General features: G+C 36.2%; 1 protein-coding gene across 4 annotated transcripts in view; it reads left to right on the top strand.

The window, feature by feature from the left end:
* The window catches only part of LOC149205553 (calcium-dependent protein kinase 28-like), a 325,482-nt gene that overhangs the window by 16,310 nt on the left and 284,375 nt on the right, over window positions 1–24,797 (top strand). Inside the window, exon 1 of one of the 4 annotated variants that reach the window (XM_089395110.1) lies at window positions 19,748–20,561. The exons of 2 other annotated variants lie outside the window; for them this stretch is intronic. In XM_089395110.1, the coding sequence (XP_089251236.1) occupies window positions 20,283–20,561 (279 nt within the window). In that variant the 5' untranslated portion in view covers window positions 19,748–20,282. Of the gene's footprint in view, window positions 1–19,747; window positions 20,562–24,797 lie in introns of those variants that run through there. One more of the 4 variants, XM_089395107.1, reaches the window with a different exon arrangement.

Raw genomic sequence — 24,797 nt, 5'->3', positions numbered from 1 at the left:
CTAACATCAAAGTACATAGAGGGCTTGGTGCTCTTTATTAAACACTAGTTCCATACCCTCGTACATGAGAAAATCCAATGGAAATGTTTCAACCCCCCAATATTGAAATCCTGAAAAACTATTAAGTTTGTTGTATTTTGAGTGAAATTTAAAATTTTACTTTCTCCATATGAAATCCAATGAGGTTGGAACCACTCTTAAACAACCTGAGTCATTTCATGGTAATGTTAAAAATTTAAGGACGAAAATGAAAAGTAAAGGAGAATGTCACTCTTTAAGAATTTAACATTACCATGAATTGCATAACAATACTAGGGCCATAGTCTTGAATATTAGGCTAAGGTCCATAGGCTTGAATATTAGGTTGGCCTATGGGAGAATTAGAAGTGGGCTAATCAACTAACAAAAAAAAAAAAACAATTTTTTTTTTTACGTTGGCCCATGGAAGTACAGATTGCACGGAATTGGTCCCAAACCGACCGGTTTTGTTACAAAACCGGCCGGTTCCGTTACAAAACCGTCCGGTTCCGTTACAAAATTGACCTATTCCAGTTTTGAAACCCTAACCAGACTCGTTTTGGGCCCAAACCGATCGGACCAGCCGGTTCTGTTAATTCTGGTCCTGTTCCGATAACACTGGATGGAAATTGAATTTTAGATTTCTGGGTGAAATACTTATGTGTTTAAGCACCCAAAAATTTCCAAATTTAAAATATGTAATTATTTATGGCTAGAAATTAAAAAAATTACATTAAATAATGTAAATGATATCTTTTAAACAATTTAGAGAAAATGGCTAAGTTTTAGAGTAAAGGTACTTAGTTGGATAGCCGTAAAACTTGTTGTACATTGCAGATCCAACTTGGTACATCGGTTTAATGTTCAGATGTCCAATGCCATTGGCTAGATACAAGTTTAAAAATAACATGCAATGAACTTCTATCCTATCTTGGTAAAGATCTATCAATTCAATCAATTATCCCCAAGATTTTAGTTTGCCAAAATGATAAAAACAAGAAAACCAGTAATGGTCGGTGTGATATATTTGTGCACTTTTGTGTCTCACTTTTGCTGGAATGTGATGTCAATAGTCTTCTAAGCAAATATATATGGTTTTTTAAAAGAAAGTGTTCTTGGTCCAAAATGGAAGTCACCTCTACTGTTGCTTAACTCTCTTGGTGACTTTTAAACCTTCCTAGAAGCAAACTCTCCTTGGAGTGGTGTCTACAACCTTTGATTTTTGCATGTGGTAGAATATGAAATCCCGGAGACCAAATGAAGCTCCCTCAATGAGATGGTTCAAATGTTTGGATTGACCTACTTACAAAACCATGAAATTCAAGTGGGATTTCCCCTCAATTGATTCTCTCCACATGACTAGGTAGCCTCTCAATGACAAAAATTATTAGTCTGGAAATGATTTTATTGATCACCAAAATAAATTAAAAAACCATGTACGAATCATATACCAAGATGAGAAATAAAAACAAGAACCATTCCACTAGTGTACAAAGTAAATACCCAAGGGTTTGTAAAATATGAGCTCTTTATTATGATATCACTTGTTTTAATAGACAACAATTACAACATTACAAATGAGGGGAGGCTAGCCTTTATAGGAGAAATTATAACGGTTTGTTGGACTCTCCCCCAATAAAATGTTTATTAGTCATCCACAAGTTGGAGATTTAGTAATTTTATTCATAAAATATTACAAAAATAATTTTATTTTTCCCACGAGGGAGTCAACTTGGACAAAATTCCACAATTTGGCCCACAAATTCCCTTTGCTAATCAAAATAGTAAGTAATAGTAGCTCAACATTCCACTTGGTCACCCTTGAAAAATACAACTTTGTCCCTTGGAGGAGAGATTCATTTTCTAACAACTATTTTCTTGGTCCATTTCTTAATTAATTGGTCTACTAGGTTTCCAGTGGTTAGTTTGACCCTTTAATGGTTAGTTGATGTCATCAATGACTATTTTGACTTGACTTTTCCCTTCAATAATTTTAATTAACCACATGGAAGTTGTATCTCCAATGCCTTTGAATTCCTGAAAAATTTGGCACTTGGGTTTGTTGAAACTGGGCCAGATGTCAACTGTGTATCTAATGCAATCTTCATATCTTGCTTAGCATTGCCACATCATCACTGGCCTGCCATGTCATCATGTCTTGTGGATGATCTCTAATGCCCTTGAGGATTTGCAAAATCCAAAATATGGATTTTGTTCCCTCATTGAGTATACCACTTTTAATGTAATGCATGTCACAAACAACCAAATGTTGCCTTTGTTTTGTCACCTAAAAACCTATTGACTTGTTGTCCAAGTTCTTGCGTGAAGAGGTGCTCTCTAACCCATTATGGTAGAGATGTAATGTTTAACATTTTGACTTGGTTATATATATTAAAATTATAATTATCAATAAAACATTTTAACTCGGTCAATTACATAAAATTGAACTAAAAATAAAATAAAAAACATGAAATTAATAGTTATAATTATAATTAATAATTAGACTAGCCTAGATCCATCTTAACTCCAGATCTACAAAGCATCGAGAGAGATCAAATCTCTTGAGATGCACTAGCCACTACCTTTTCTGATTGAAAAAAATTGATGTGACATGGATTTGTCTCTTCAAACTGCGCATTTTCAGGGCAGGTTGACTTTTTCATCACCAAGACTACTTTGCGTTGGGAATTATGAATTGTTTTGGGAAACATGAACGCTGTCAAAAAGGTTGCGATGTTGTGAGAGCTATCACGAGGAATATTGCACCAAGGCCAAGGTTACACTCGATAGATTCTAACCATGTGGAATGACATAGGTGCACTTTAACGTAGGCTAGATTAACCCATGTGATGATCACTCCTACAATAACGATAAAAACTACATTGAAAAAATCCCCTTACTTTTCCAATAACAAACTTTAGTGGAATTTGAACCCAAATGGACCGGAAAGAAGAGTCCTCTTCGCTTTCCTATTGTACCACATAATTATGTACAATAACATCCAAATATATATAACCCGGCAAATATCTTTTCACAAAAGTTAACATAAATCCCATTAAATCAGCATGGGTTATAGTCTTATATGAAATCGTATTCCCTAAAGACACATGTCTTATATGAAATCCTATTGCATCCCTTGGGATTCCCTAAAGACACATGGGTGGTTGGGTCTGAGTTCAAATTAATTAAACTAATTAAAAAAACCATATATAAAATGAATTATATTGAACAAAAATATTTCTATATTACAACTCATGTTCTAAGAATACAAAATTTACACCTCATCTTAGAGAAATTGAATTTTGTATATAAACAACAACACGTTAAAAACGAACAATGAAAAAAACACATATCCCTCGTATAAAACGCTGGTTACATGTCTAGAGTCTTGAACACCAGTCGAGATAAAGAATTTTATCGAATTGGTCTGCTCAAAATCCTACGCCTCGAAGACAACGTTGTACGAAGTGAAAGTTGCAACCAAATTCCCTCGAGACACGCGGTGGATAGACGCTGCTTTCCCAATATAAAAATGCCTTACATCTACCTTCTCTCCAAAATGGAGCGTCAAATGTGGCATCCCACCATTATGTTTGTTTATTCCAGGAATTATGGCTCTGGATTAAGTATGAACAAAAAAAGGCCAATCATATTTGAATATTTATAGGGCTAGTTGGTAATTGGAGCACAAGGACCACATCACATGGCTGCTGACATCTGCAAACATATGCAATTCTACAATGCATGGCGTCGGTAGTAGGTAGTTCACAACAAACAGACTTCGCTGATCCCCAAAGTACCTAATCTGACAAAGGTACCTTTGCAAGTGCAATCATGATGGACACAACAACAATAACAATGGGTTTAAACAAGTCTTAATCCTCCACAATTTCGGGGGGTTTGCAGCAAAATCTGCTTCGGTTTCGGTTGACTAAATACACATTCTCTATTTTGTCGTTTGAGTGTACGGTGGTTTTCCCGATCCTAAGTGGTTTGTTCTCCCAGATATTCTCACTTGAAATTCTCATCATTCATAATTTCAGAGCAGAGCCCTGCCATTCTGGTGCTGCAGCAGCCTATATTTGGCAGGGATTATCGATCTTTTCTGCTGCAGAGAGGAAGCAGTTTAAGAATATAGTTGTAATAAAGGAACATCCATCATGGGACAGTGCGTGGTTAAGAGCACGCGGAAGGCTAATGACTCTGACGGCCCCCCTAAAGGAGAGAAATCTCCCCATGAAAATGCAAAGAAAGAAAAACCTTCATCAGATTCCAGCGCCCCTCTGGGGAAGCAACAGTGTTTGGATTTGACACCGACTTTGATGAGAGGTACGAGACAGGGAAATTGCTGGGACATGGACAATTTGGCTACACCTATGTCGCCGTTCACAGGGCCACCGATGAAAGTGTCGCTGTCAAAAAAATCGAAAAGCAAAAGGTCACCTTCTTCATTCCTTTATTGATTTCAATTTCATGTATATACTGTGAGATTTTCTACAGTGTGTATAAGAAATTCGGGGAAGCATTGTGCGAATGCCATCCTGTTGTTAATTCAGTCTTGTCATTATCTCAAAAACCGTGCCGCCTTTTATTTTTAGAGAAGGCGAAAAGGCCGTTTTGTTCTAACTCCATTCGAATTTTTGGATGTTTGTTAATTTACACAATACATAGTATCAGGATTTAATTGGGATTTAACGGAGTTTTAAGGCCTCTTGACTGATACGTTGATTCGAAAGTACTTATATGTGCAATTCACTATTCAGTAACAAAATACCCGAACCTACATATCTCGAAAAAATCTTAATCTCTATACAGTCATTGAATTAACTTACTCTTTTATTTCTTATGGTTTGAAAGAATTTTTTTTTTGGTTTGAAAAAAAGGTTTTATATTATGAAAAAAAAACTTTTATATTACAGTATTTCCAATAGGTAAGATAAGTTAAGATAGGCTGAACCAAGATTTCAGCACAATTAGTGACAACATCTTGCTGTGGGCAAACTATTCTTTCATTCAACATGTGAGCTGACCCTGGCCTAGGATCAACATAACTCTGAAAAAAAAATGTTAAAATAATTTTATTAATATCCATGAGTGGCCACAATAAGTAGAGTTCAATTAGACTAAAATGTACATCAAATATAGATACGTAGTGGGAGTGAGGGTGAAAGCAATTCTACTATCAAAACCATATAAAAATCAAAGTAGCTAGCTAAAGGAATAGATACAATGTACGTGAAAAATGTTTAAAAGTAATGTGAAATTCAAAAGAGAGGAAGTCAAGGGCATATTGGAGCTAGATGCCAAAGCCAAGTGAGGGGACAGAGAACCAAACTCCTTAGAAGAGTCATCAATCACTTTGAACGGGTCCATCCATTTTTGAATGATGTCATCTAAAGGATGTCTACGGTCAAGGGGGCTTGGCTTCAAGGTCTTCATAGGAGCACTGAAGTGAGAGGCTTCATCTCTCCTCACATAAAAGGCCGTGGGGAAGAAACTACAAATATACAACTCATTGCTCAAGTTGAACTAGAGAGTAGTACTTTGTGCGACGGGAGCCCGACTGTAGAATATCTTTGAACTAATTCGTTTGCTGAATTTGTAGTCTATGTGCTAGTGCCTAAAACGACAATGCTTCAAGACTCTTGAAGATTTTGGCCAACTCTTCCTGGGTGGAGAGTGGGGCTAGAGGAACCCCAAGGTCTCACCTGATCTAGAATCTGAAGCAGTGTGGATATCTGCCAAAACTATGAGTACAATATCCACAAAACTCTATGCTTTTGATAAACTTTTGATTGCCTCTTTTAGGCTTCAAAACCAAAACTAGTGTTCTTCCAACCCGTTATGGAGCGTTCATTAAAAAAGGAAGACTTCTAATATTCTTCATAACTGGTATAGGATTGAACTTGTCTGCTATAATCTAGAGTAACTATTCTAGTAATTTTATAATCTATTGAGCTATATTTAACTCATTCAAAAAACATGATAATTTCAGATTATTCCCACACTTGTAACAACACCAGATCTTCTAAAACTTCGGGTTATTCTAGCTAGTAAAGTCATTCTTGATTGATGCAATCACTACAAATGACTCCTTTGGGGGCACTACTAGTGGCTTGCATTCAAGGGTTTCTTTCATAGGAGTTTGGAGGTCCCTTATTCTCCGTCTGTCAATATCATGCTATCACAGTTCACTTGGTTAGTGATTGTACGAGATGTTCTTGGATGCAGGGACACAACCATAGATACCATCATGAGCCTTCTCGTAGGGTTTTCAACACATCCATGCAATGTTTTTAGCATGCAATGTTTTTAACATGCATGGTCTGAAGCGCTTCCATTTATGAGCCTTCCTGCAAGGTTTCTGGTGCGTGAATCCAGTGTTTTCAACGTGTGTGCTGTGAAGGGCTTCCATAGACATGCATGGCTATTTCTGTCATATATCTATTTTAGACTATCTTTTTTTAGAAAGTCCATTTGTAGGTGTTTCTATTTTTGGAAAGTCAGGCTATTGTTTGATCTGCAGTATGGACATTCTAAAAACTTACTATTTTTACTAATGTCTATATTATCCTTTTATGCAGTACTAGTTTTCTCAGCCTCTATTTTTGGGCAAGGTTGATTGGTCAGTGCAGTGTTGCAGGGAGCGCCCCCCAATCCCACTCCCAATCTGTGTTTCGGGCGCGAGTGACTTGGGGGCGGGTTGGGAGCGTGCTCCCTAAAAAAAACGCTCCTTGTCTTTTTGGGACCGTTTAGCCTTTTTTTGCAACAATGTTCCAAATGCAATTTTTTTTCAAAAAAACAAATAGGTTTTGAGTGGGGCAACTTAATGATCAAGCCTATGGCTCTAGTATTGATATGTGATTCATGGTAATGTTAAATTCTTAAAGTAAAAAGATGAAAATGAAGATTAAGGAGATCTTCATTTTCATCCTTTTACTTAAATTTTTAACATTACCATGAAATGACTCAGGATGCTTGAGAGTGGTTCCGACCTCATTGGATTTCATATGGAGAAAGTAGAATTTTAGATTTCATTCAAAATCCAGCAAACTTATCAGTTTTTTCAGGATTTCAGGATTGCTATGTTTCCATTGAATTTTGTCATGTATTAGGGTATGGAACTCATATTTAATCAAGAGCACCAATCCCTCTATGTACCTTGATGTTAGTGACATTGGTTGTCGAACTCCTCTATCATGACCCTCCTAAAAATGTACGCATCACTCAAACAAAATCTTGACTTGACATGCTATGAATTTTCTATCTTATGTTAATGCTTAGAGGGTGATATTAATGACAAAGATCCCTATACAAATACAGAGGTAATAACAAAGATACCTCTGGATATTAATGCTTAGAGGGTGATATTAATGACAAAGATCTTGATTTTCCAACAAGACTAAAAATCTAGACATTTCTCATGGTGGCAAGAGGCCCAAGCATAAGCAATAGCGAATAGATTACTTGCCTTTTCTAGTTTCTAGTAGTTTTTATAACTATTGACTCTTTCATATTTATTATGATATTTTTTTAAACAATATATGACAATTTAAGTTTGAAGTTGGCAATTATAACTCATTAGTAATGAATTATGAATATGATGCTCCATGAAAGTTGAAAGTTGTTTCATTTCATTTCATGTTAGATATTATTTGTTGTAATGGTTACACTTAGCTTACAAGTACAACTTTGGTGATCAATGATGATAAATGTTATATACTGAATTTTGAAAGCTTGAAACTGTAAAATTGATGAATCACGAGACTCAATATGTTGTATGTTACTAACTTGTGGACGTGGTTGATGAAGATTATAACTTCTAGATGATTGTTGTTATATGGGTCAATCTATGTTTTTTTTTATGTTTTTTATATCTAATTCATAATTCTACATGTTTTTGTTGACATATATGTATCAAAATATAAAAATATAAAAAATATATATTATATAAAAAACACTCCGGGATTCGCTCCCAAACCGGGAGCTTTTGAAAATGTCTCTCCCGCACCCGTTTTCGCTCCCGCTCCCCACTTTCGCTCCCGCTCCCAAGTAACACTGGGTCAGTGAGTGATGTGTAAACATGTACTGAGGCTTTGGCACTAATTTTGAGGTTATTCGTGGCACATATTCCAAGGAAGTCGCTTTATATCCTGCGGTGCATTGAGAGGTAATTTTAGGACAGCCCCGGATACTTCATTTAAGTAAATCAGCAGTTGAACTTTGCTACTCATGGAATTAAATTAGCAGCCCTATTTTGGTACCTCACCTTTTCTAAAATCTGCTCGGAATCTTTCCCATTCTTGGGCAGATAGGATGCCCTCTTTCTGGGCTTTATTCACTTCTTTACACTGCTATTTTTTGTCAAGATGAGCACTGCATATGAGCATAGATAAGGCACTTCTTTTGAGGTAAATATGGTATGTTTTAACGAGGAAAGGATCAGCCATTTTGCTTGGGAGGATACTATTTGCATTCTCCCAAAATGAAGATTCTTGATTTGCATGGCGATATAGGATGGAGTTTAGGCACTGCTGATGGGACCAATCTAGACTCCCTTTGTTCTCAATGCTCATCTATTAATATATGTTTAGCATGAAAAGGGGTGCTCTTTTTTGTGGGTAAGATCAGCATGTTGGGAATTTTCTTGTGGTTTATCCTCAGCATGATGAGGCACTGTGGATAGGATGATTCGCATGAAGTTAAGGTGCTGATTTCAAGGAGCTATTACCAGCTGTTAGGGATCTGTCATGTGTTGACTTACACAAGGATGAGAACTGATTTTCAAGAAGAGTTTACTTCTACTTTGGTGTTTGTATATGTGCGTAATATCAGTATGTCATAACACTGACCCTCTAGGGTTATTATCAAAAGATGGAGGGCACAGACTTGGAGCAGGCCTTCGTTATTCAGCAAATTTTTCTTCTTTGTATCCTTTTTCTTCATCTTATTTCTGAGTCTATTGGCTATGGTCAAGTCATTCTTGTAGGTTACTAAAGGTTTTAAGCTGTGATAAATATCTTCTGTACTCTCAGGTTCATGTGGACAAGATTTTGATCTGAGATTGGTTCAAACTTCAGATTTGTTTGTAACAGCTCTAATTAACTGAAGACATCTTCTTGGGTCAATTTGAGTGGTTTAATTGTGGATAATTCCTTTATTTGATTGTTCTTTTTAGCTGAAAGTTTCAGATTTAAGATTCATATATCAACAATATTCAATTTAAAATGCCTTACTGGTTTTTTCTTTTCCGTCTCCTTTTTATTCCGCCCCAGGGCAATGCACTCATTCAAATGAGACCAATCTTGAGTAGTTTATGCACAAATTTTGTCACATTTGTTCACAGTTTTTGAGAATCTGTCCACTGATCTGCATTCTTTAATTACAGATTTGCATGCTGTTCTTCTTTTTGTAAAATCTACGTATAGTATTTACATCAGCATCAAGAGGAAAAGTGGAAGAGTATATAGAGGTATATGTACATCCTCTTCCTTATTGCAACTAAAGCAGCTATAAATCAGAATAAGTATGAGAGTCTAACAGTATGACATCCTTAATCAATAATGATGCTTTGATTAAGGATGCTTTTGCCATGAGCTGCATTTGTACCTCCTCTCTCCATCATCAAACATTCTTAATTCGACCCTGGGAAAGTGAATACCCTTAAGAACCTTTCCATGATTAGCTCCAATAGTAGAGTTAAAACCTCCTGGAATATGCTTATTGGTGAGAGGTGGTTCAGCTTGAGTTTTTTTTATCTATATTCTCATGAGCTCCTTTGTTTACTTTATCACTTTTAGAAAGCATCTCATCTAGGACATGCATGAACATGGCTTCTATGGGTTTGTATAACTGTTCAATGTTCACTGATAATATCCTTCAATTTTCCGATATCTATTTTGTTGTCTTCTTGAAAAGGATAGAATCAGCCTTTTACAACATTATATTATCAATGCCTCTAAGTTGACTGTGTAAATTGGAGATTAATTTACCTAAGTCTTCACTTTCTTCATGAGTCATGGATGAGCTCTTTAGAGATTTACACCATGTAGATTTTTTTCCACCATCTCTTACCATATGAGCCAAAAATAATAGTTACCTAGAATTCTCCTCTATATTCTTTTCATCCCATGTTTTAAATCATCTCAAATAGATCTTCCAATTGAACGTTATTAAGGTTCCAAGTTAACATAACTTTTTGAGCCTTTATTTAGGGGGTTGTCCTATAGGTCGACTTTGTAGTTGTTATATCTCTTGATTTCTACACTTGAGTTTGATATTTGGTCTATAATAGCGTGATGTGTCTTTTTTTCATTGCCATAAGCCTCACTAAATTCTGATATGGAAAGAAAAGGTTATGATAACTTTCCTAAAACTTGTCATTTTTGGCACCATTCAAGAGTGAACTTCGACATCATGCCATGCATCCAAGTTTGCATATCTAATTATGCAATTTTTTCTTGAAACACTCCAGTTTGTATGTGATACAATACCACTAGTAACACTCAGGCTTTATATATAATAGCTTTACCAAAAACACAAGTCTGAAACTAGTTTAAGGACTAGTCAAAAGCCCTAACTTCCACTATCTATATCTCAAAATGTATAATGAACCAGAATCTAAAATTTTACCCCAACGTACTTCACTATGTTCTATTTGCACATTGACAATTGCTCTTTGAAAAGCCCTAAAAGAAAGTTAGAGAAAAAATATTTAGGTGTCTCATTTGAAGGAGCCAAACCAAACACTGTTTTCTTTGATACCAAATAACCCGATGAATAATAATTATCTATCGTTTGAGTAATGCTATGCATAGAACAAATGAATGATTTGATAATAAACCACTTTATGGGGGCAACCTCATTCGGGGAGTTTTGTGGTAAAAAATGAGCCTTGTTACTAGTTAAATTAGTAGTGTTGCTAAGGTCCTTGTTAGATGGGCATACATTGGGCAGAGACTCATTGTTAACTCAGCCCAAGACCCAACAACCAAGAGAGGAGTCCTTAAATTACCTTCAACAATTCTGATACAAGACCAATACCTTATATGGAGGCAATTGAGGTGGAAGTCTTTAATCTATAATTGTTGCCTAGCTGTAAAAATGTCTTTGTAGTAGCAGAAATTGAAACAACAAATATTAGTAGCCAAAATTCACTAAGCAAAATCATATGGATTTTGGTCTATATTGAAAATCCTAACCAAAAATGATGTTAACTTTCAATTTGGGTGATCGGTTAAGGATATATGGCTTAAAACATATTGTTGTTTTATGTGATACACTGTAAAGTCTGCAAAAAGCACAGAAACAATAATATGGTTCGACCAATGTTGCGAAAATCGTTATCGGGATAATATCGGCGAGGGAAAAAATCGGGAAAAAATCGTAAAATACAAAAATATTCATTTTTTTTCAAATTTTTTAATATCTAAAGCAGCTACAACATAAAATAAATACGTTGACACATAAATATGATAAAAGAATTAATATATAAGATGTGTAATATCATTTCTAGTGCTACATCACACATAACGGTGAATCATGTCCCGAATAGTAAGTCCTGATTCTTGAGTCCCAACTCAGCCTCAAAATATCAACAAAAAATATGATAATGTATCTCATATCATGAGTCATAATGTCATATACAATGAAATGAACCAAATAATTAGAGTCTAATACAACTGATTTCCTCTGCCCCTCTTACGAGAAAATGCAATAGCATTCCCTTTCCCTCTAGATGTATATGTTGGTGGAGTTGGTAGTGGACTCTGCTGTGCTCTAGAACCTGAAGAAGTAGGAGCTAGAGGAAGTAGACCACGTCCTCTACTGGTGGCAGGGCTAGCCTGGGTAGGTAGTGTCACCTCCTCCTCCTCTTGCTCCTCCTCCTCCCCCTCTACGCCTTCCACTACATCTTGCTCTAACCAATCATCAATAGACTCCATGAGAGGCCTCTCGGCCTCAACCCTCCATGCAGCAGTGGTGTCAATTCCATCCAATGAGATGGCCTCCATATCAGGTATTATCTCAAATTGCCTCACCCATAATCGAAAATTGTAATAGACGTAGACCATGTCATTAAGTTGCTGGGACTCCAACCTGTACAAAGATCATAAAATAATAATTATAAAAAAATATTGTTTAATGAATTCAAAAAATTAATTGGAAATTTGCAATATTTTAAGTTTTAAGTTTACCTTGTTGCGCTTCTTGTTGTGTATTTTTTCAAATACACTCCAGTTGCGCTCGCATCATGAGGAGCTACATGTTTGGCTGAGGATTTGAATGGCAAGCTTTTGCAGATGGAGTACTCTGGCACCATAGATTCTCCACCATGCATCTACAACAAAATTACAAATAAAATAAACATAAGAAAAAAATGAAATTTGAAAGTTGAAGCAAAGTATGAGGTTATGAATTTGAAGAGACAATGAAATTTGAAACAAACTAAAAAATACCTGGCATTTTAGTTGTCCTATCAGTTACAGCCATCTCAAAGCCAAATGTGCCACCTGCCATCCTGTATATCTCGATTTCTTTGGAGATTTCTGCACGTTTTGCTGGAGATCGCACCATCCTCTGAATACAAGTTAAGAATCCATCCATGATTTCAGCATCAAATACGAACCCACATGGGTAAGAAAATGTGGAGTTCAGGTAGATCCCTACAACATGAATGGGATGATGGAGTGTGTTGTTCCATCATTCATCAATCACTTCCCATAGGAGTTGTTTCTGAAACCCCTCATCTCCCTTATCATCATAGTAGGCCCGAATGGATTCTTTGGCCCTGTCCATGGCCTCATACAAATAGCCCATTGTGGATTTCTCACCATCAACTAATCGAAGAACCTTTACCAAAGGTTTAGTAACGATGTACACCTCTTGCACTCCTGCTCAGAAGTCTTCCTAGTACGAAACTAATCTGCATACAGCCTCTTCCTCTGGTTTGTGGCTCATTGTCAAACCACGACACTGATCTAAAAGAAACATTCTCTTCACATTCCACATAGAATTCAAGAGGGATTAAAGAGATATGAAATTGGTGGCAAACCGTGTAATGGCGGGGCACACCAACTCCTTGTTGTTGGTGAATTTTCTCATCAAGCTAAGCACAAATGTATGATTATATATAAATTTTGTAATGCTTTTTGATGAGTCAACAATATTTTTGACAAAAGAAAATTTTCCTATGTCCTCCAACATCAAATCAATACAATGTGCAGCACAAGGCGTCCAAAATAAAGTAGAATGCCTCTCCATAAGCATCCTGCTAGCGGCAACATATTTTGCAGCATTGTCCATTATGACTTGGACAACATGTTCTGCACCCACCTCCAAAATAAACACATTCAACAAATCACATAAAGTTTTTGCATCTTTGATATGTGAATATGTATCAACAAATTTCATAAACATTGTCCCATTGGGACAACTAACCAAGAAGTTTATAAAGGTTCTCCCCTTTTGGTTGGTCCAACCATCTGACATCACAATGCATCATGTTTGTGCCCTTGATGCCCTAAACTTCTCCAATATTTTGGTGCAGTCAACCTTTTCATCTTGAAGAATGTGGCCTCTAAAGTCATCATAAGAAGAGATTTTATACCCTGGGCCAACAGTTGCAATAGCATCAACAACATGTTGGAAAAATGGATTATTCCTTGCAATGCTGAAAGGAATATCACTCCAAAGGAGAAACTTTCCCAACAACTTGTCAGCTTGTTCTTTCTCCTTTTTTTTAAGCATTGAAGTGATAGATTGTTGTGAACCAACTGTGGTTCTAGGAACAAAAAATGATGAGGCAACTATAGGATTGGTTGTAGACATTGATGCTGAAGTAGAACCAGTGCCACTTCCATATTCACCTGAGCCTAACACCCTCCCTGCTAGTTGCTTCTTCACTTCTACTTTGGCCACTCTCTCTTGCTTTAATTCTTCTAATGATCTCGATTCTCATGGCTCTTCGGATGATTTCCGCATTTGTATTTTCGCAAGGCCCTACATCATGTCTAGGGATTTGTGCAAGGTGATACTTCAATTTATAACCCCCCCAAACATATGTTGTCCACACAACTTGCAAGACAAGTTCAATCTATCAAACCCTCCATCAAGTTCACCAAATTCCCACAGAGGGTCCAATTTCCTTGGCATGTTTGTAACTTGGTTGAACTCTTGAGTTTTAATGTAAGATGAAGTTTGAACTTTGAAGTTGAACCTATGGCACAATAAGAATTGCAAGTTACAAAAATTTTAAAAAAATTACATACATGACAATGGACACAACACATTGAATTTTTGACAATTTAACAAACAAAAAACCTCAACTCAATCCAAAATGAACTCTCTCCACTCTATGCAACAAAAATGAAAAAAAAAACCATCAAATCGACTCAAAAATCTTTGATAAACAATGGGTTATAGAAACCCAAACAAAAACAAGAAAAAAACCAAAACAAAATGGCCAAATTTTGTGCCCAAACCTGGAAACCACGGTTTGCCGGAGAAATTTGATTCAAAGACGAAGTTCTCTTGCTTGGGATGCTAAAATTTCCAAGCTTCCTTCTCCTCTGCCCTAGTAGACGCCTTCCAAGGTTCCTCTCCTCCTCAGCTCTCAATCCATGTCGTTGTCTATTCAAAATGACAAAAAAAATCGTGTTTTCCCTTTTAAAAACACACTGTCCACCACCCCCACGATAACTTCCCATTGAATGGCGATAACTTCGAAATTATCGTGATTTTTTGAAGTTAGCATGATTTTTTCACTATTTTTTTTCTCGAAAAAACCGCATAATAATCGGACAATAATATCAGCATTTTGAAAAACTCGTGATTTTTATTGTTATCACGATAATATCTTGATTTTCGCAACACTGGGTTCGACTATTATACCCACTCTACAAATGTCTAAATACTTCTGGAGGGTTAGTCTAGAGGGTGGAAATATTAGAGGGTTAATATAGAGACTTTTGGGGCTTCCCTCTACTCAAATTTGGTTGAAAACACAATCTTGGAAATTGAATTTCAAATTTATGTGTGAACGACTTATGTGTTTAAGCACCCATAAATTTCCAGATTTAAAATATGCAATTATTTATGGTTAGAAATTAAAGGAAATTACTCTAAATAATGAAAATAATATTTTTTAAACAATTTAGAGAAAATGGCTAAGTTCTAGAGTGAAGGTACTTACTTGGATAGTTGTAAAACTTGTTGCACATTGTAGATCCAACTTGGTACAATAGTCTAATCTTCAGATCTTCAATTCCAATGGCTAGATACAAGTGTAAAAATAGCATGCAATGAACTTGTGTCCCATCTTGGTAAGACCTATTAATTAAATCAATTATCTCCAAGGTTTTAGCTTGTTAAAGATAAAAACAAGAAAAACCAACAAGCTAATATCCTATTCTAACTGTAGAAATTAAAATAATTTTTTAATAAGTGGTGTCTGTGATATATCTATGCTCTTTTGTGTCTCACTTTTGCTGGAATGTGAAGTCAATACCCCTCTAATTAGATATAGATGGTTTTTTCAAGGGAGCGCATTTGGTCCAAAATGGAAGTCTCCTTCACTCTTTCCAAACTCTCTTGGTCACTTTTAAACCTTCTTAGAAGCAAGCTCTCCTTGGAGTGGCATCTACAACCTTCAATTTTTGTATGTAGAAGAATATGGAATCTCAAAGACAAAATAAAGCTCCCTCAACGAGATGGTTCAAATGCTTGAACTACTTGCAATACCATAAAACTCAAGTGGGGCTTCCCCTCAATCAATTCTTTCCATAAGACTAGGTAGCCCCTCAATGACAAAAAATGTTCTTGGAATAGTTTTATTAATCTCCAAAATAAATTAGAATAATTATGCACGAATCATATATTAAGAGAAATAAAAACAAGAACCATTCCACCAATGTACAAAATAAATTACCCAAGGGTTTACAAAATATGAGCTTTTATTATGATAACACTTGTTTTAATTGACAACAACAACATTACAAATGAGGGGAGGCTAGCCTTAATAGAAAAAATTATAACGACTAGTGGGATTCTCCCCCAATAAAATGCTTACTAGTCATCCACAAGTTGGAGACAGTAATTTTATTCATAAAATATTAGAAAAATAATTTTAATTTGCCCACAAGGGGGTCAACTTGGACAAAATTCCATGATTAGGTCCACAAATTCTCTTTGCTAATGGTCCATGATAGTAAATATTCAAAATGGTAAGTAATAGTAGCTCAACATTTGACTTGGTCACCATTGAAAAATTTGACTTTATCCCTTGGAGGAGAAGTTCATCTTCTAACAACTACTTTTTTGGCTCATCGCTTAATAATTGGTCCACTAGGTCTCCAATGGCTAGTTCGACCCTCTAACGATGAGTTGACTTCACCAATGACTATTTTTCACAGACTTTTCATTGAATTTTCCCTTTAGTAATTTGAATTAGCCACATGGAAGTTGGATCTCCAATGCCCTTGACTTTCTGACAATTTTGGCACTTGGGTATGCTAAAACCGAGCCAAATCTCAGCGGCGTATCTCGTGGAATCTTCATATCTTGCCTATCACTGCCACATCATCACTTGTCTGCGATGTCATCATGCCTTGTGGATGATCTCTAATTCCCTTGAAGATTTGCAAAATTTGAAAAATGGATTTTGTTCCCTTCTTTGAGTAGGCCACTTTTGACGTAATGCATGTCACAAACAACCTAATGTTGCCTTTCTTTTGTCACCTGGAAACTTATTTTGACTTGTTGTCCAAGTTTGACCAAGTTGTAACTAGCCACTACCTTCTTTGATTGGAAAACTTTGATGTGGCATGGTTTTGTCTCTTCAAATTGCACATTTTGAGAGCAAGTTGACTTTGACCACCAAGATCACTTTGCATTCGAAACTATGAATTGTCTTGGGAAACTTGAATGATATCAAAAAACATTGTTATGTAGTGAGAGCTATCATGAGGAATACTACACCAAGGCCAAGGTCACATGCAAACTCAATAGACTTTAACCATGTGGAATGACATCGCTGCACCTTGACGCGGGTATGGCTGGCCCATGCATCAAGGTCGCTTCTACGAATTTAGGCTCCCATAAAGCCATAAGTCCACAAGAGAGTTCACCTAAAGCCTTCCAATCTAGTTAGGGATGAAAGAGGACTTTAAGTGAAAGTTAAAGAGATAGGGCATGATCCGACCAAACAATTAAATACATACTAAATGACAAGGACACGGTTCTCTAGGATGCCTAATACTAGGCCTCACATGGTTTTTACATGAATTTCGACTTGTGACCTTGGGCTTACAATGGTGGTGAATGCTGCACTGGAAAAAATCATTTTTTAATTTTTCCATTAACAAACCATAGCGGGATTTGAATCCAAACAAGCATGAGAAAGTCCTCTTTTATTTTCCATTGCACCACATGCTTACGTACAATGATGTCACACACAAATATGTATAACCTCAACAATTAAATTGATCAATAAATGCTTTTTCATAAAAGTTCACATAAATCCCATTAAGTCAGTAAGGGGAGTTTTATAATCTTATATAAAATCCTATTGAATCCCTTTAGGATCCCCTATGAAAGACACATGGCTGGGTCTCACTTCAAAATAGTTAAACTAATAAAAAACCTATATTAAAAATGTAAGCTCTGAAATTGAACAGTTAACATAATTTAATTGGAAACTTAAAATGTAAGGTCCTAAAAATTTAGGTGAAATTTAACAATACAATTGCAAGTATTTATCTGGGACTTTCATTTGAAGATGTTTTTGTTGGTTGTAGCTCCTGCGCCCATTACCAAACTTGCCCTTTTCCGCCAAGCCTATCTGGGGTCTACCTATATGATCCTCAGATCTAGAAGACAAGACCTCTGGCCCCCATGCCCAAAACTCCAAGAACAATTGCTCAATTATCAAACTCCTCTCAATAGATTCTGACTATTTCTTCTTTGTGTATTCCTCTTTGCCTTTGTTTTCCTCAACGGTCAAGAACCTCGCCCTTTCCCTTTGTCATCTTCTCTCTTCTTATACACCAATCATTCCACCGCCTTCCTTTCCACCGTCTCAGGGTTCCGATCAATAAAATGTTTTCCTGGTTCTTTGTTGGTCATAGGTCGAGCGAATTTCAGCTCCCACCTTGCTCTTTCGTTTCGTAGAAGCAGTCACACTTAAGAGTAATGGATGTTTAAGAGTAATGGACTTAAGTACTGTATTTATTTAATTCATGTTGTATTCATAATCTACTTTATAACTCCTCGTGACTTTATTTTATGTTTCTTTTAATTGCATAATATATATAATGAATTCTTTTAAGTTTGTATGTTATAATTTTTCCATTTTAGTTTATATAACAATTAATATATATTATAATTTCTTTGTATATTTTGTATTGTATTTTCTTTGCTACTTTATGTATAATATGTATTATATTCAATTTATTTTTGTACCATATATATTATATTCCCTTTCTACTTTGTATGATACATTGTCTTTCCCTTTTATTTTGTATAGTTATAGATTATGGTGGTACTTACATTAAGTATCTCACCCAATATATTTAATTTTTTGTAGATTATGTTTTTTTTATTTAAAATTTTCAATAATTAATTTGTTTATCTTTTAAGGAATTTAGACTTCTGTGATCCATAACATGGTTTAGAAATTTCTCAGCAAAGTCACATAATCAATCTTTTGTCGACGCGTTTCGAACCAACCAGTGTGGTTCATCGTCAGGACAAGTTGAAGAACCAAGCAGGCTTAGCTTGATTAAATAGAGCGTGCAGAGACTCCAACAGCTATAATGCTAACGGCTTAGATTGTTTATCTTTTATTAGACAATTTTCATGATAAATTAATATGTATACTAGCACACAACATACGATACATTTGTCTATAACTATCATATTTATACTTCGTTACTATACTCTTTTCAATTAGAAATATATCCTTACATATAAATAAATTATATTAAAGAAACATATTTCTATATTAGCACTCATATTCTAAAAATACAAAATTTACAAGTCATCTCGGAAAAATTGGATTTAATATATAAACGACAACTCCTTAAAAGGCGAAAAAGGAAAAACACGTATCCCTCGCATAAAACGCTGGTAACATGTCTAGAGTTTTGAACACCAGTGGATATAAAGAATTTTATCGAATTGGTCTTCTCAAAATCCTATACCACGAAGACAACGTTGTACAAAGTGAAAGTCGAAACCAAATTTCCTTAATGCACTCCGTTGATAAACGCTGTTTTCCCAATATAGAAATGCCTTACCTCACCCCAAAATAGATCTCTGTAGCCGAAAGGTGGTCTATCTATGTTGCCTGCTTTTATTTTCAAATAAAATTTTGAAATACCGTGTGATGCTTCAATAATTTTGGAACTCCAGAAATACCTTCTTGTGAGTTGACTAAGCAATCTCCATTTGAATTTTACGGCCATGACAGAACTACCACCTTAATTGTCCACTTTTAGTGTTAATACTTGTAATGTAAGTTTTCCTTTTTCCTTTCATTAGGTTGTTAGAATCTACAATTACCAATTAAAAAAATCTTACCTTATTATCAATAGAGGCATTATTCTTGTGAGGCAAGTTCAAAAGCCGCCTCGAAAACGAAAGCCACTTCCACGTAAATACATAAGAAAATGGAGCGTGATATGTGGCATTCCACCAATATGTTTGTTTATTTCCAGGAACTATGGCCCTGGATTAATTATGAACAAAAAAACAATAATATATCAATATTCATAGTTTAGTTGGTAATTGGAGCACAAGGACCATCTCACATGGTTGCTGACATCTGCAATTCTACAATGCATAAGGGCAGTAGTTCACAACAAACAGGCTTCGCTGAACCCCAAAGTACCTACTCTGCCCCACTAGCGTTTCCGAGTGCAATCTTGATGAATATAACAACAATAACAATGCGTTTACAACAAGTCTATATCCTCCGCATAACAAGGGGTCTGCAACAAAATCTGCTTCAACCATTCCCAACATGTCGGGTTACGGTTGACTAAATCCAAACTCTCTATTCTCTCTTTTGCATGTACGGTGGTTTTCCTGATCCTAAGTGGTTTGTTCTCCAAGATTTTCTCACTGGAAATTCTCATCATTCATAATTTCAGAGCAGAGCCCTGCCATTCTGGTGCTGCAGCAGCCTGTATTTGGCAGGAATTATTGATCTTCTCTGCTGCAGAGACGAAGCATCTTAATAATATAGTTATAATAAAAGTACATCCACCATGGGACAGTGCGCGGCCAAGAGTACGCCCAAGGCTAATGACTCTGACGGCCCCCCTATAAAAGAGAAATCTCCGCATGAAAATGCAAAGAAGGAAAAACCTTCATCAGATTCCAGGGCCCCTCTGGGGAAAAGAACAGTGTTTGGATTTGACACCGACTTTGATGAGAGGTATGAGACAGGGAAATTGCTGGGACATGGACAATTTGGCTACACCTATGTCGCCATTTACAGGGCCACCGATGAAAGGGTAGCTGTCAAAAAGATCGAAAAGCAAAAGGTCACCTTCCTCGTTCCTTTATTCATTTTGATTTCATGTATATACTGTGGGATTTTCTACAATGGGTCTGGTAAATTCGGGGCAGCATTGTGCGAATGCCATCCTGTTGGTTATGTTTTAGTCTTGTCATTATCTCAAAAACCGTGCCGCCTTTTATTTCTAGAGAGGGCGAAAAGACCGTTTTGTTCTAACTCTGTTTGGAAATTTTGGATATTTGTTAATTTAAATAATGCATATTATCAGGATTTAATTGGGGTGCTTAAATGGAGCCTTAAGGCCTCATGACTGATACGTTGATTGGAAAGTACTTATATATACAATTAACTGTTCAGTGACAAAAATACCCAATTTCACACATCTCAAAAAAATCTTAATCTCTGTACAGTCATTGATTTAACTTTCATGTATTTTTATGGTTTGAAAAAGATATTTTATATTAAGATTTTGTTTATTTATATTACAATAAGTCTAATAGGTAAGATAAGTTAACCTAGGCTCGACCAAGTTCTCTGCACAATTTTGGTGACAGCATCATGCTGTTGGGCAGACTGTTCTTTCATCTAACATATGGTTTGACCCTGCCCTGGGCACAGCATAGCTCTGAAAAAAGGAAGTTAAGAGAATTTTATTAATATCCCATGAATGACCACAATAAGTTGTTAAATCAGACTAAACATGTAGATCAAATGTAGATACATAGTGGGAGTGAGTGTGAAAGCAGTTCCTGTAACTACCCTATCAAAACCGTATAAAGATCTAAGTTGCTAGCTAAAAGAATAGGTACAATGTACTTGAAAAATGTTTAAAAATTATGTGCAATACAAAAGAGAGGAAGTCAGGGCATGTTGGAGCTAGATGACAAGGCAAGTGAGGGGTCAGAGAACCAAGCTCCTTAGAAGAGTCATCAATCATTGTGAAGGGGTCCATCCATTTTTGAATGATGTCATCTAAAGGGTGTCTATGGTCAAGGGGGCTTGGCTTCAAGGTCTTCATAGGAGCACTGGAGTGAGAGGGTTCATTTCTCCTCACATTCAAGGCCGTGCGGAAGAAGCTTTGAAAGGACGATTCATTGCTCAAGTTGAACTAGATAGTAGTACTTTGTGCAAGGGGAGCCTGATTTTAGGATATCTTGGAGCTAATCCATTTGCTGAATTGGTGGCCTATGTGCTATTGTCTAAAACGGCAATGCTTCAAGGGTCTGAAAAGAGTTTGGCCAACTCACCCTGGTTGGAGGGTGGGGCTAAAGGAAGCCCAAGGTCTCACCTGATCTAGAATCTGAAGCAGTGTGGATATCTGCCAAAACTATGAGTACAATATCCACAGAACTTGAGGCTTTTGATAAACTTTTGAATGCATCTTTTAGGCTTCAAAACCAAAACCGTCGTTCTTCCAATCCCTTATAGAGTCTTCATTCAAGAATCAAAACTAAATATTCTTCATAGCTTGTATAGGATTGAACTTGTCTGCTATAATCTAGAGAAACTATTCTAGTAATTTCATAATCTATTGAGCTAAATTAAACTCATACAAAAAACTTGATAATTTTAGATTCTTCCCACACTTGTAACAACACCAGATTATCTAAAACTTGGGGTTATTCTAGCTAGTAAAGTCATTCTTGATTGATGCAATTACTCCCAATGGCTCCTTTGGGTGCACTACCCCTTCCTTGGTAAACACTAGTGGCTAGCATTCAAGGGTATCTTTCCTAGGAGTTTGGAGGTCCCTTATTAACTGTCTGTCAATATCATGTTATTTCCTAATTAATGATGGTACAAGATATTCTTGGATGCGGGGGCACAACCATAGATACCATCATAAGCCTTATCGTAGGGTTTTCAACACATGTATGCAATGTATTTAACATGCATGGTATGGACTCTGAAGCGCTTGTTGAGAAATCAATTGTAGTGAGCTTAGGCTTGATTTCTTTGTCTTGATAATTACTTGTGAATGTTTAATGTCTTTTTATTACTTCTTAAGTGTTTTTCATCAAGTAATTATACAAATGTTCAGTTTTTCAAGAAAAGCAAAGAGACGAGACACAAAAATTAGGCTCCAAGCCAGGGAAAAACCCCACAAGAGGGAAAATCTAACAATCCTTCTCTTATGAAATCAGATCGAAATGAGATATCCAAGACCAAGACCAAGACCAAGACCAAAACTGCCACCAAAAATGCCAAGTCAAACCCTACTCCAAGTCACCTCCAATGTCAAAGTCAACGATGGTCAAACTATCCCAAATATGGTCAATTCCTGAAATTTCAGGCCAGCAATAGCACACAAAATTCAGTCTGTACAGAATTCTGTCCACATCAAAAATTTCGGTCAACAAAATACTTTCTCTCTCCTTTGACTTCTGCTCCTTGTTCGCCTTCGTATGGTTTAGATTTACTTCTTGTTGTGTGATTGGATGATCTCTCAAATGAGTCGAACTGCCTTTTATATATAGCTAGCTAGGAGGGTTGAATAGGTGGCTTTTGGAGGCCCAGGTTGACTTGTTCCAAGGAGGGTCAACTTGACATTTTGTGGACTTATTGACTCAACATAAAATTCAAAATTCTTTTCTTACAAATGTCCAAATGGGACATGACTCAAGTACATTTTTATTTGACTCATAATAAATTCTTTTTGACTCTTTTTGACTCTATAAGCATGAAGAACATGCTTTGACCAAAAATAAATATAATAAATACATCAATGATTTTTTTACATTACATTATGAAGACCAACACTAGTTACAACTTCAACACTCCCTCTTAACTAGGGAGGTATTCATAATGACTCAACAAGATATTCTAAGGTTGAAATATTTATATAAGAAAGGATCCAGATTGATAAGCATCAATGATGATTTACACCTTCATAACCAACATTGTCAAAATACCATGGGCTTGACAAGTATGCTCTATCTCTCCACTAGATTAGACCACAATTTTGGGAGGAATTAATTTGGACACCACCGCCTCTCAAGGTACATACCCCACCCGGGTATTCCCAAGGTATGACTTCACAGGACCATTTCCTAATTCCGAGGAAAAGTATGTCCTCCGGACCATTCTTTACCAAGTGCATGTATCCAACTTAGGATGTTAATCCTAATCAACCACAATACATGACTCAAGAATGCATGTCCCTGATGCTTATCCAGTCCATCATTCTCCTATCAATGTTCATGCACTAGGCTTACGGTTGTTAGTCCTAGCCATAGTACATGACACATGGAGAATACGGTGCCCACCCTCGCTCCCTCTCAATCAAGGGGGAGATCCTCACTCCTTCTCAACCAAGGAGGAGATAACTACAAGCCCAAGCTTGTGTTGGAAGTACTCATACTTCCTTGGACCCTTAAATCAGCGACCTGTTCTTCTGTGGAGATTTGTTGTAGCTTCTTGGCTCCTATCTGCTTCATACTCTCAAATCATAAAGCACTTTGACCTTCATGGTTCTCTGACAATCTTCATGCAACTTTGATTAGTAACATAATCAAATCCAACATGTCATCAAGTAGTTCATCAAACACCCTATGGAGCTAAACTTCTTCACAGCTAATTGTACAAGCCTTCACAACTTCTTCCTTCGCATTGCAACAGAATTCTGCTTCATGCTCTTCCAAGAAATCATTTCAGCTCCCAACCATCAGTAGCATCTCTATCAGGATCAATCCAATCGATGCGTTCTTGAATCGAATATACCAGGGAACCAATCAACAACTTCTTTGCCAAACTTCAAGTAGTATTGTATCCATCCAAGATCTTACAACTTCCTCTTTCCAGCTGAGGTAAGTGAACTTCTTCCCTTTTATTAAGTCTTGCTTTCATGCTGCCATCTAATCAACTTATTTGATGCATACTTCAAACTGCTTTCTCCTTCTTCATTTAATGTCTATTAAGATTCAGAAAAATCTTCGTTCTTTGCTATGTTCTTTCAATTCTTCCATTTGCTAGTAAAGCTTAGATAGTTCTGGTTCTGACCTGCAAACTTTATTAGAAGATTATGAAAGAACAAAAATCGAAGTGCATAGACAAAATAGTAGTCAAAGAAAGGAGATGTAGAGTACTTATCTTTTGAGGAAGATCAATCTTTTTTATCAACCTTGTCCTCTTATCAGCATGGTGTTGTTTCTGTCAATGCCAAGATCTAGGATTTCTTCTTATAACTGTAATGAGTAGTCCTAGGTTTTTCTAATTCGTACCCTAAATGCTTCATTATACAAAAACTTTGAAACCTGTGATA

The sequence above is a fragment of the Pinus tabuliformis genome, chromosome 1_2 (genome assembly GCF_031772625.1).
Source record: "Pinus tabuliformis cultivar Carrire ecotype Pingquan chromosome 1_2, CPIR1, whole genome shotgun sequence".
NCBI classification, from domain to species: Eukaryota; Viridiplantae; Streptophyta; class Pinopsida; order Pinales; family Pinaceae; genus Pinus; species Pinus tabuliformis.
Note: the sequence above shows the minus strand (reverse complement) of the source record. Positions and strands in the feature narration are given on the sequence as shown.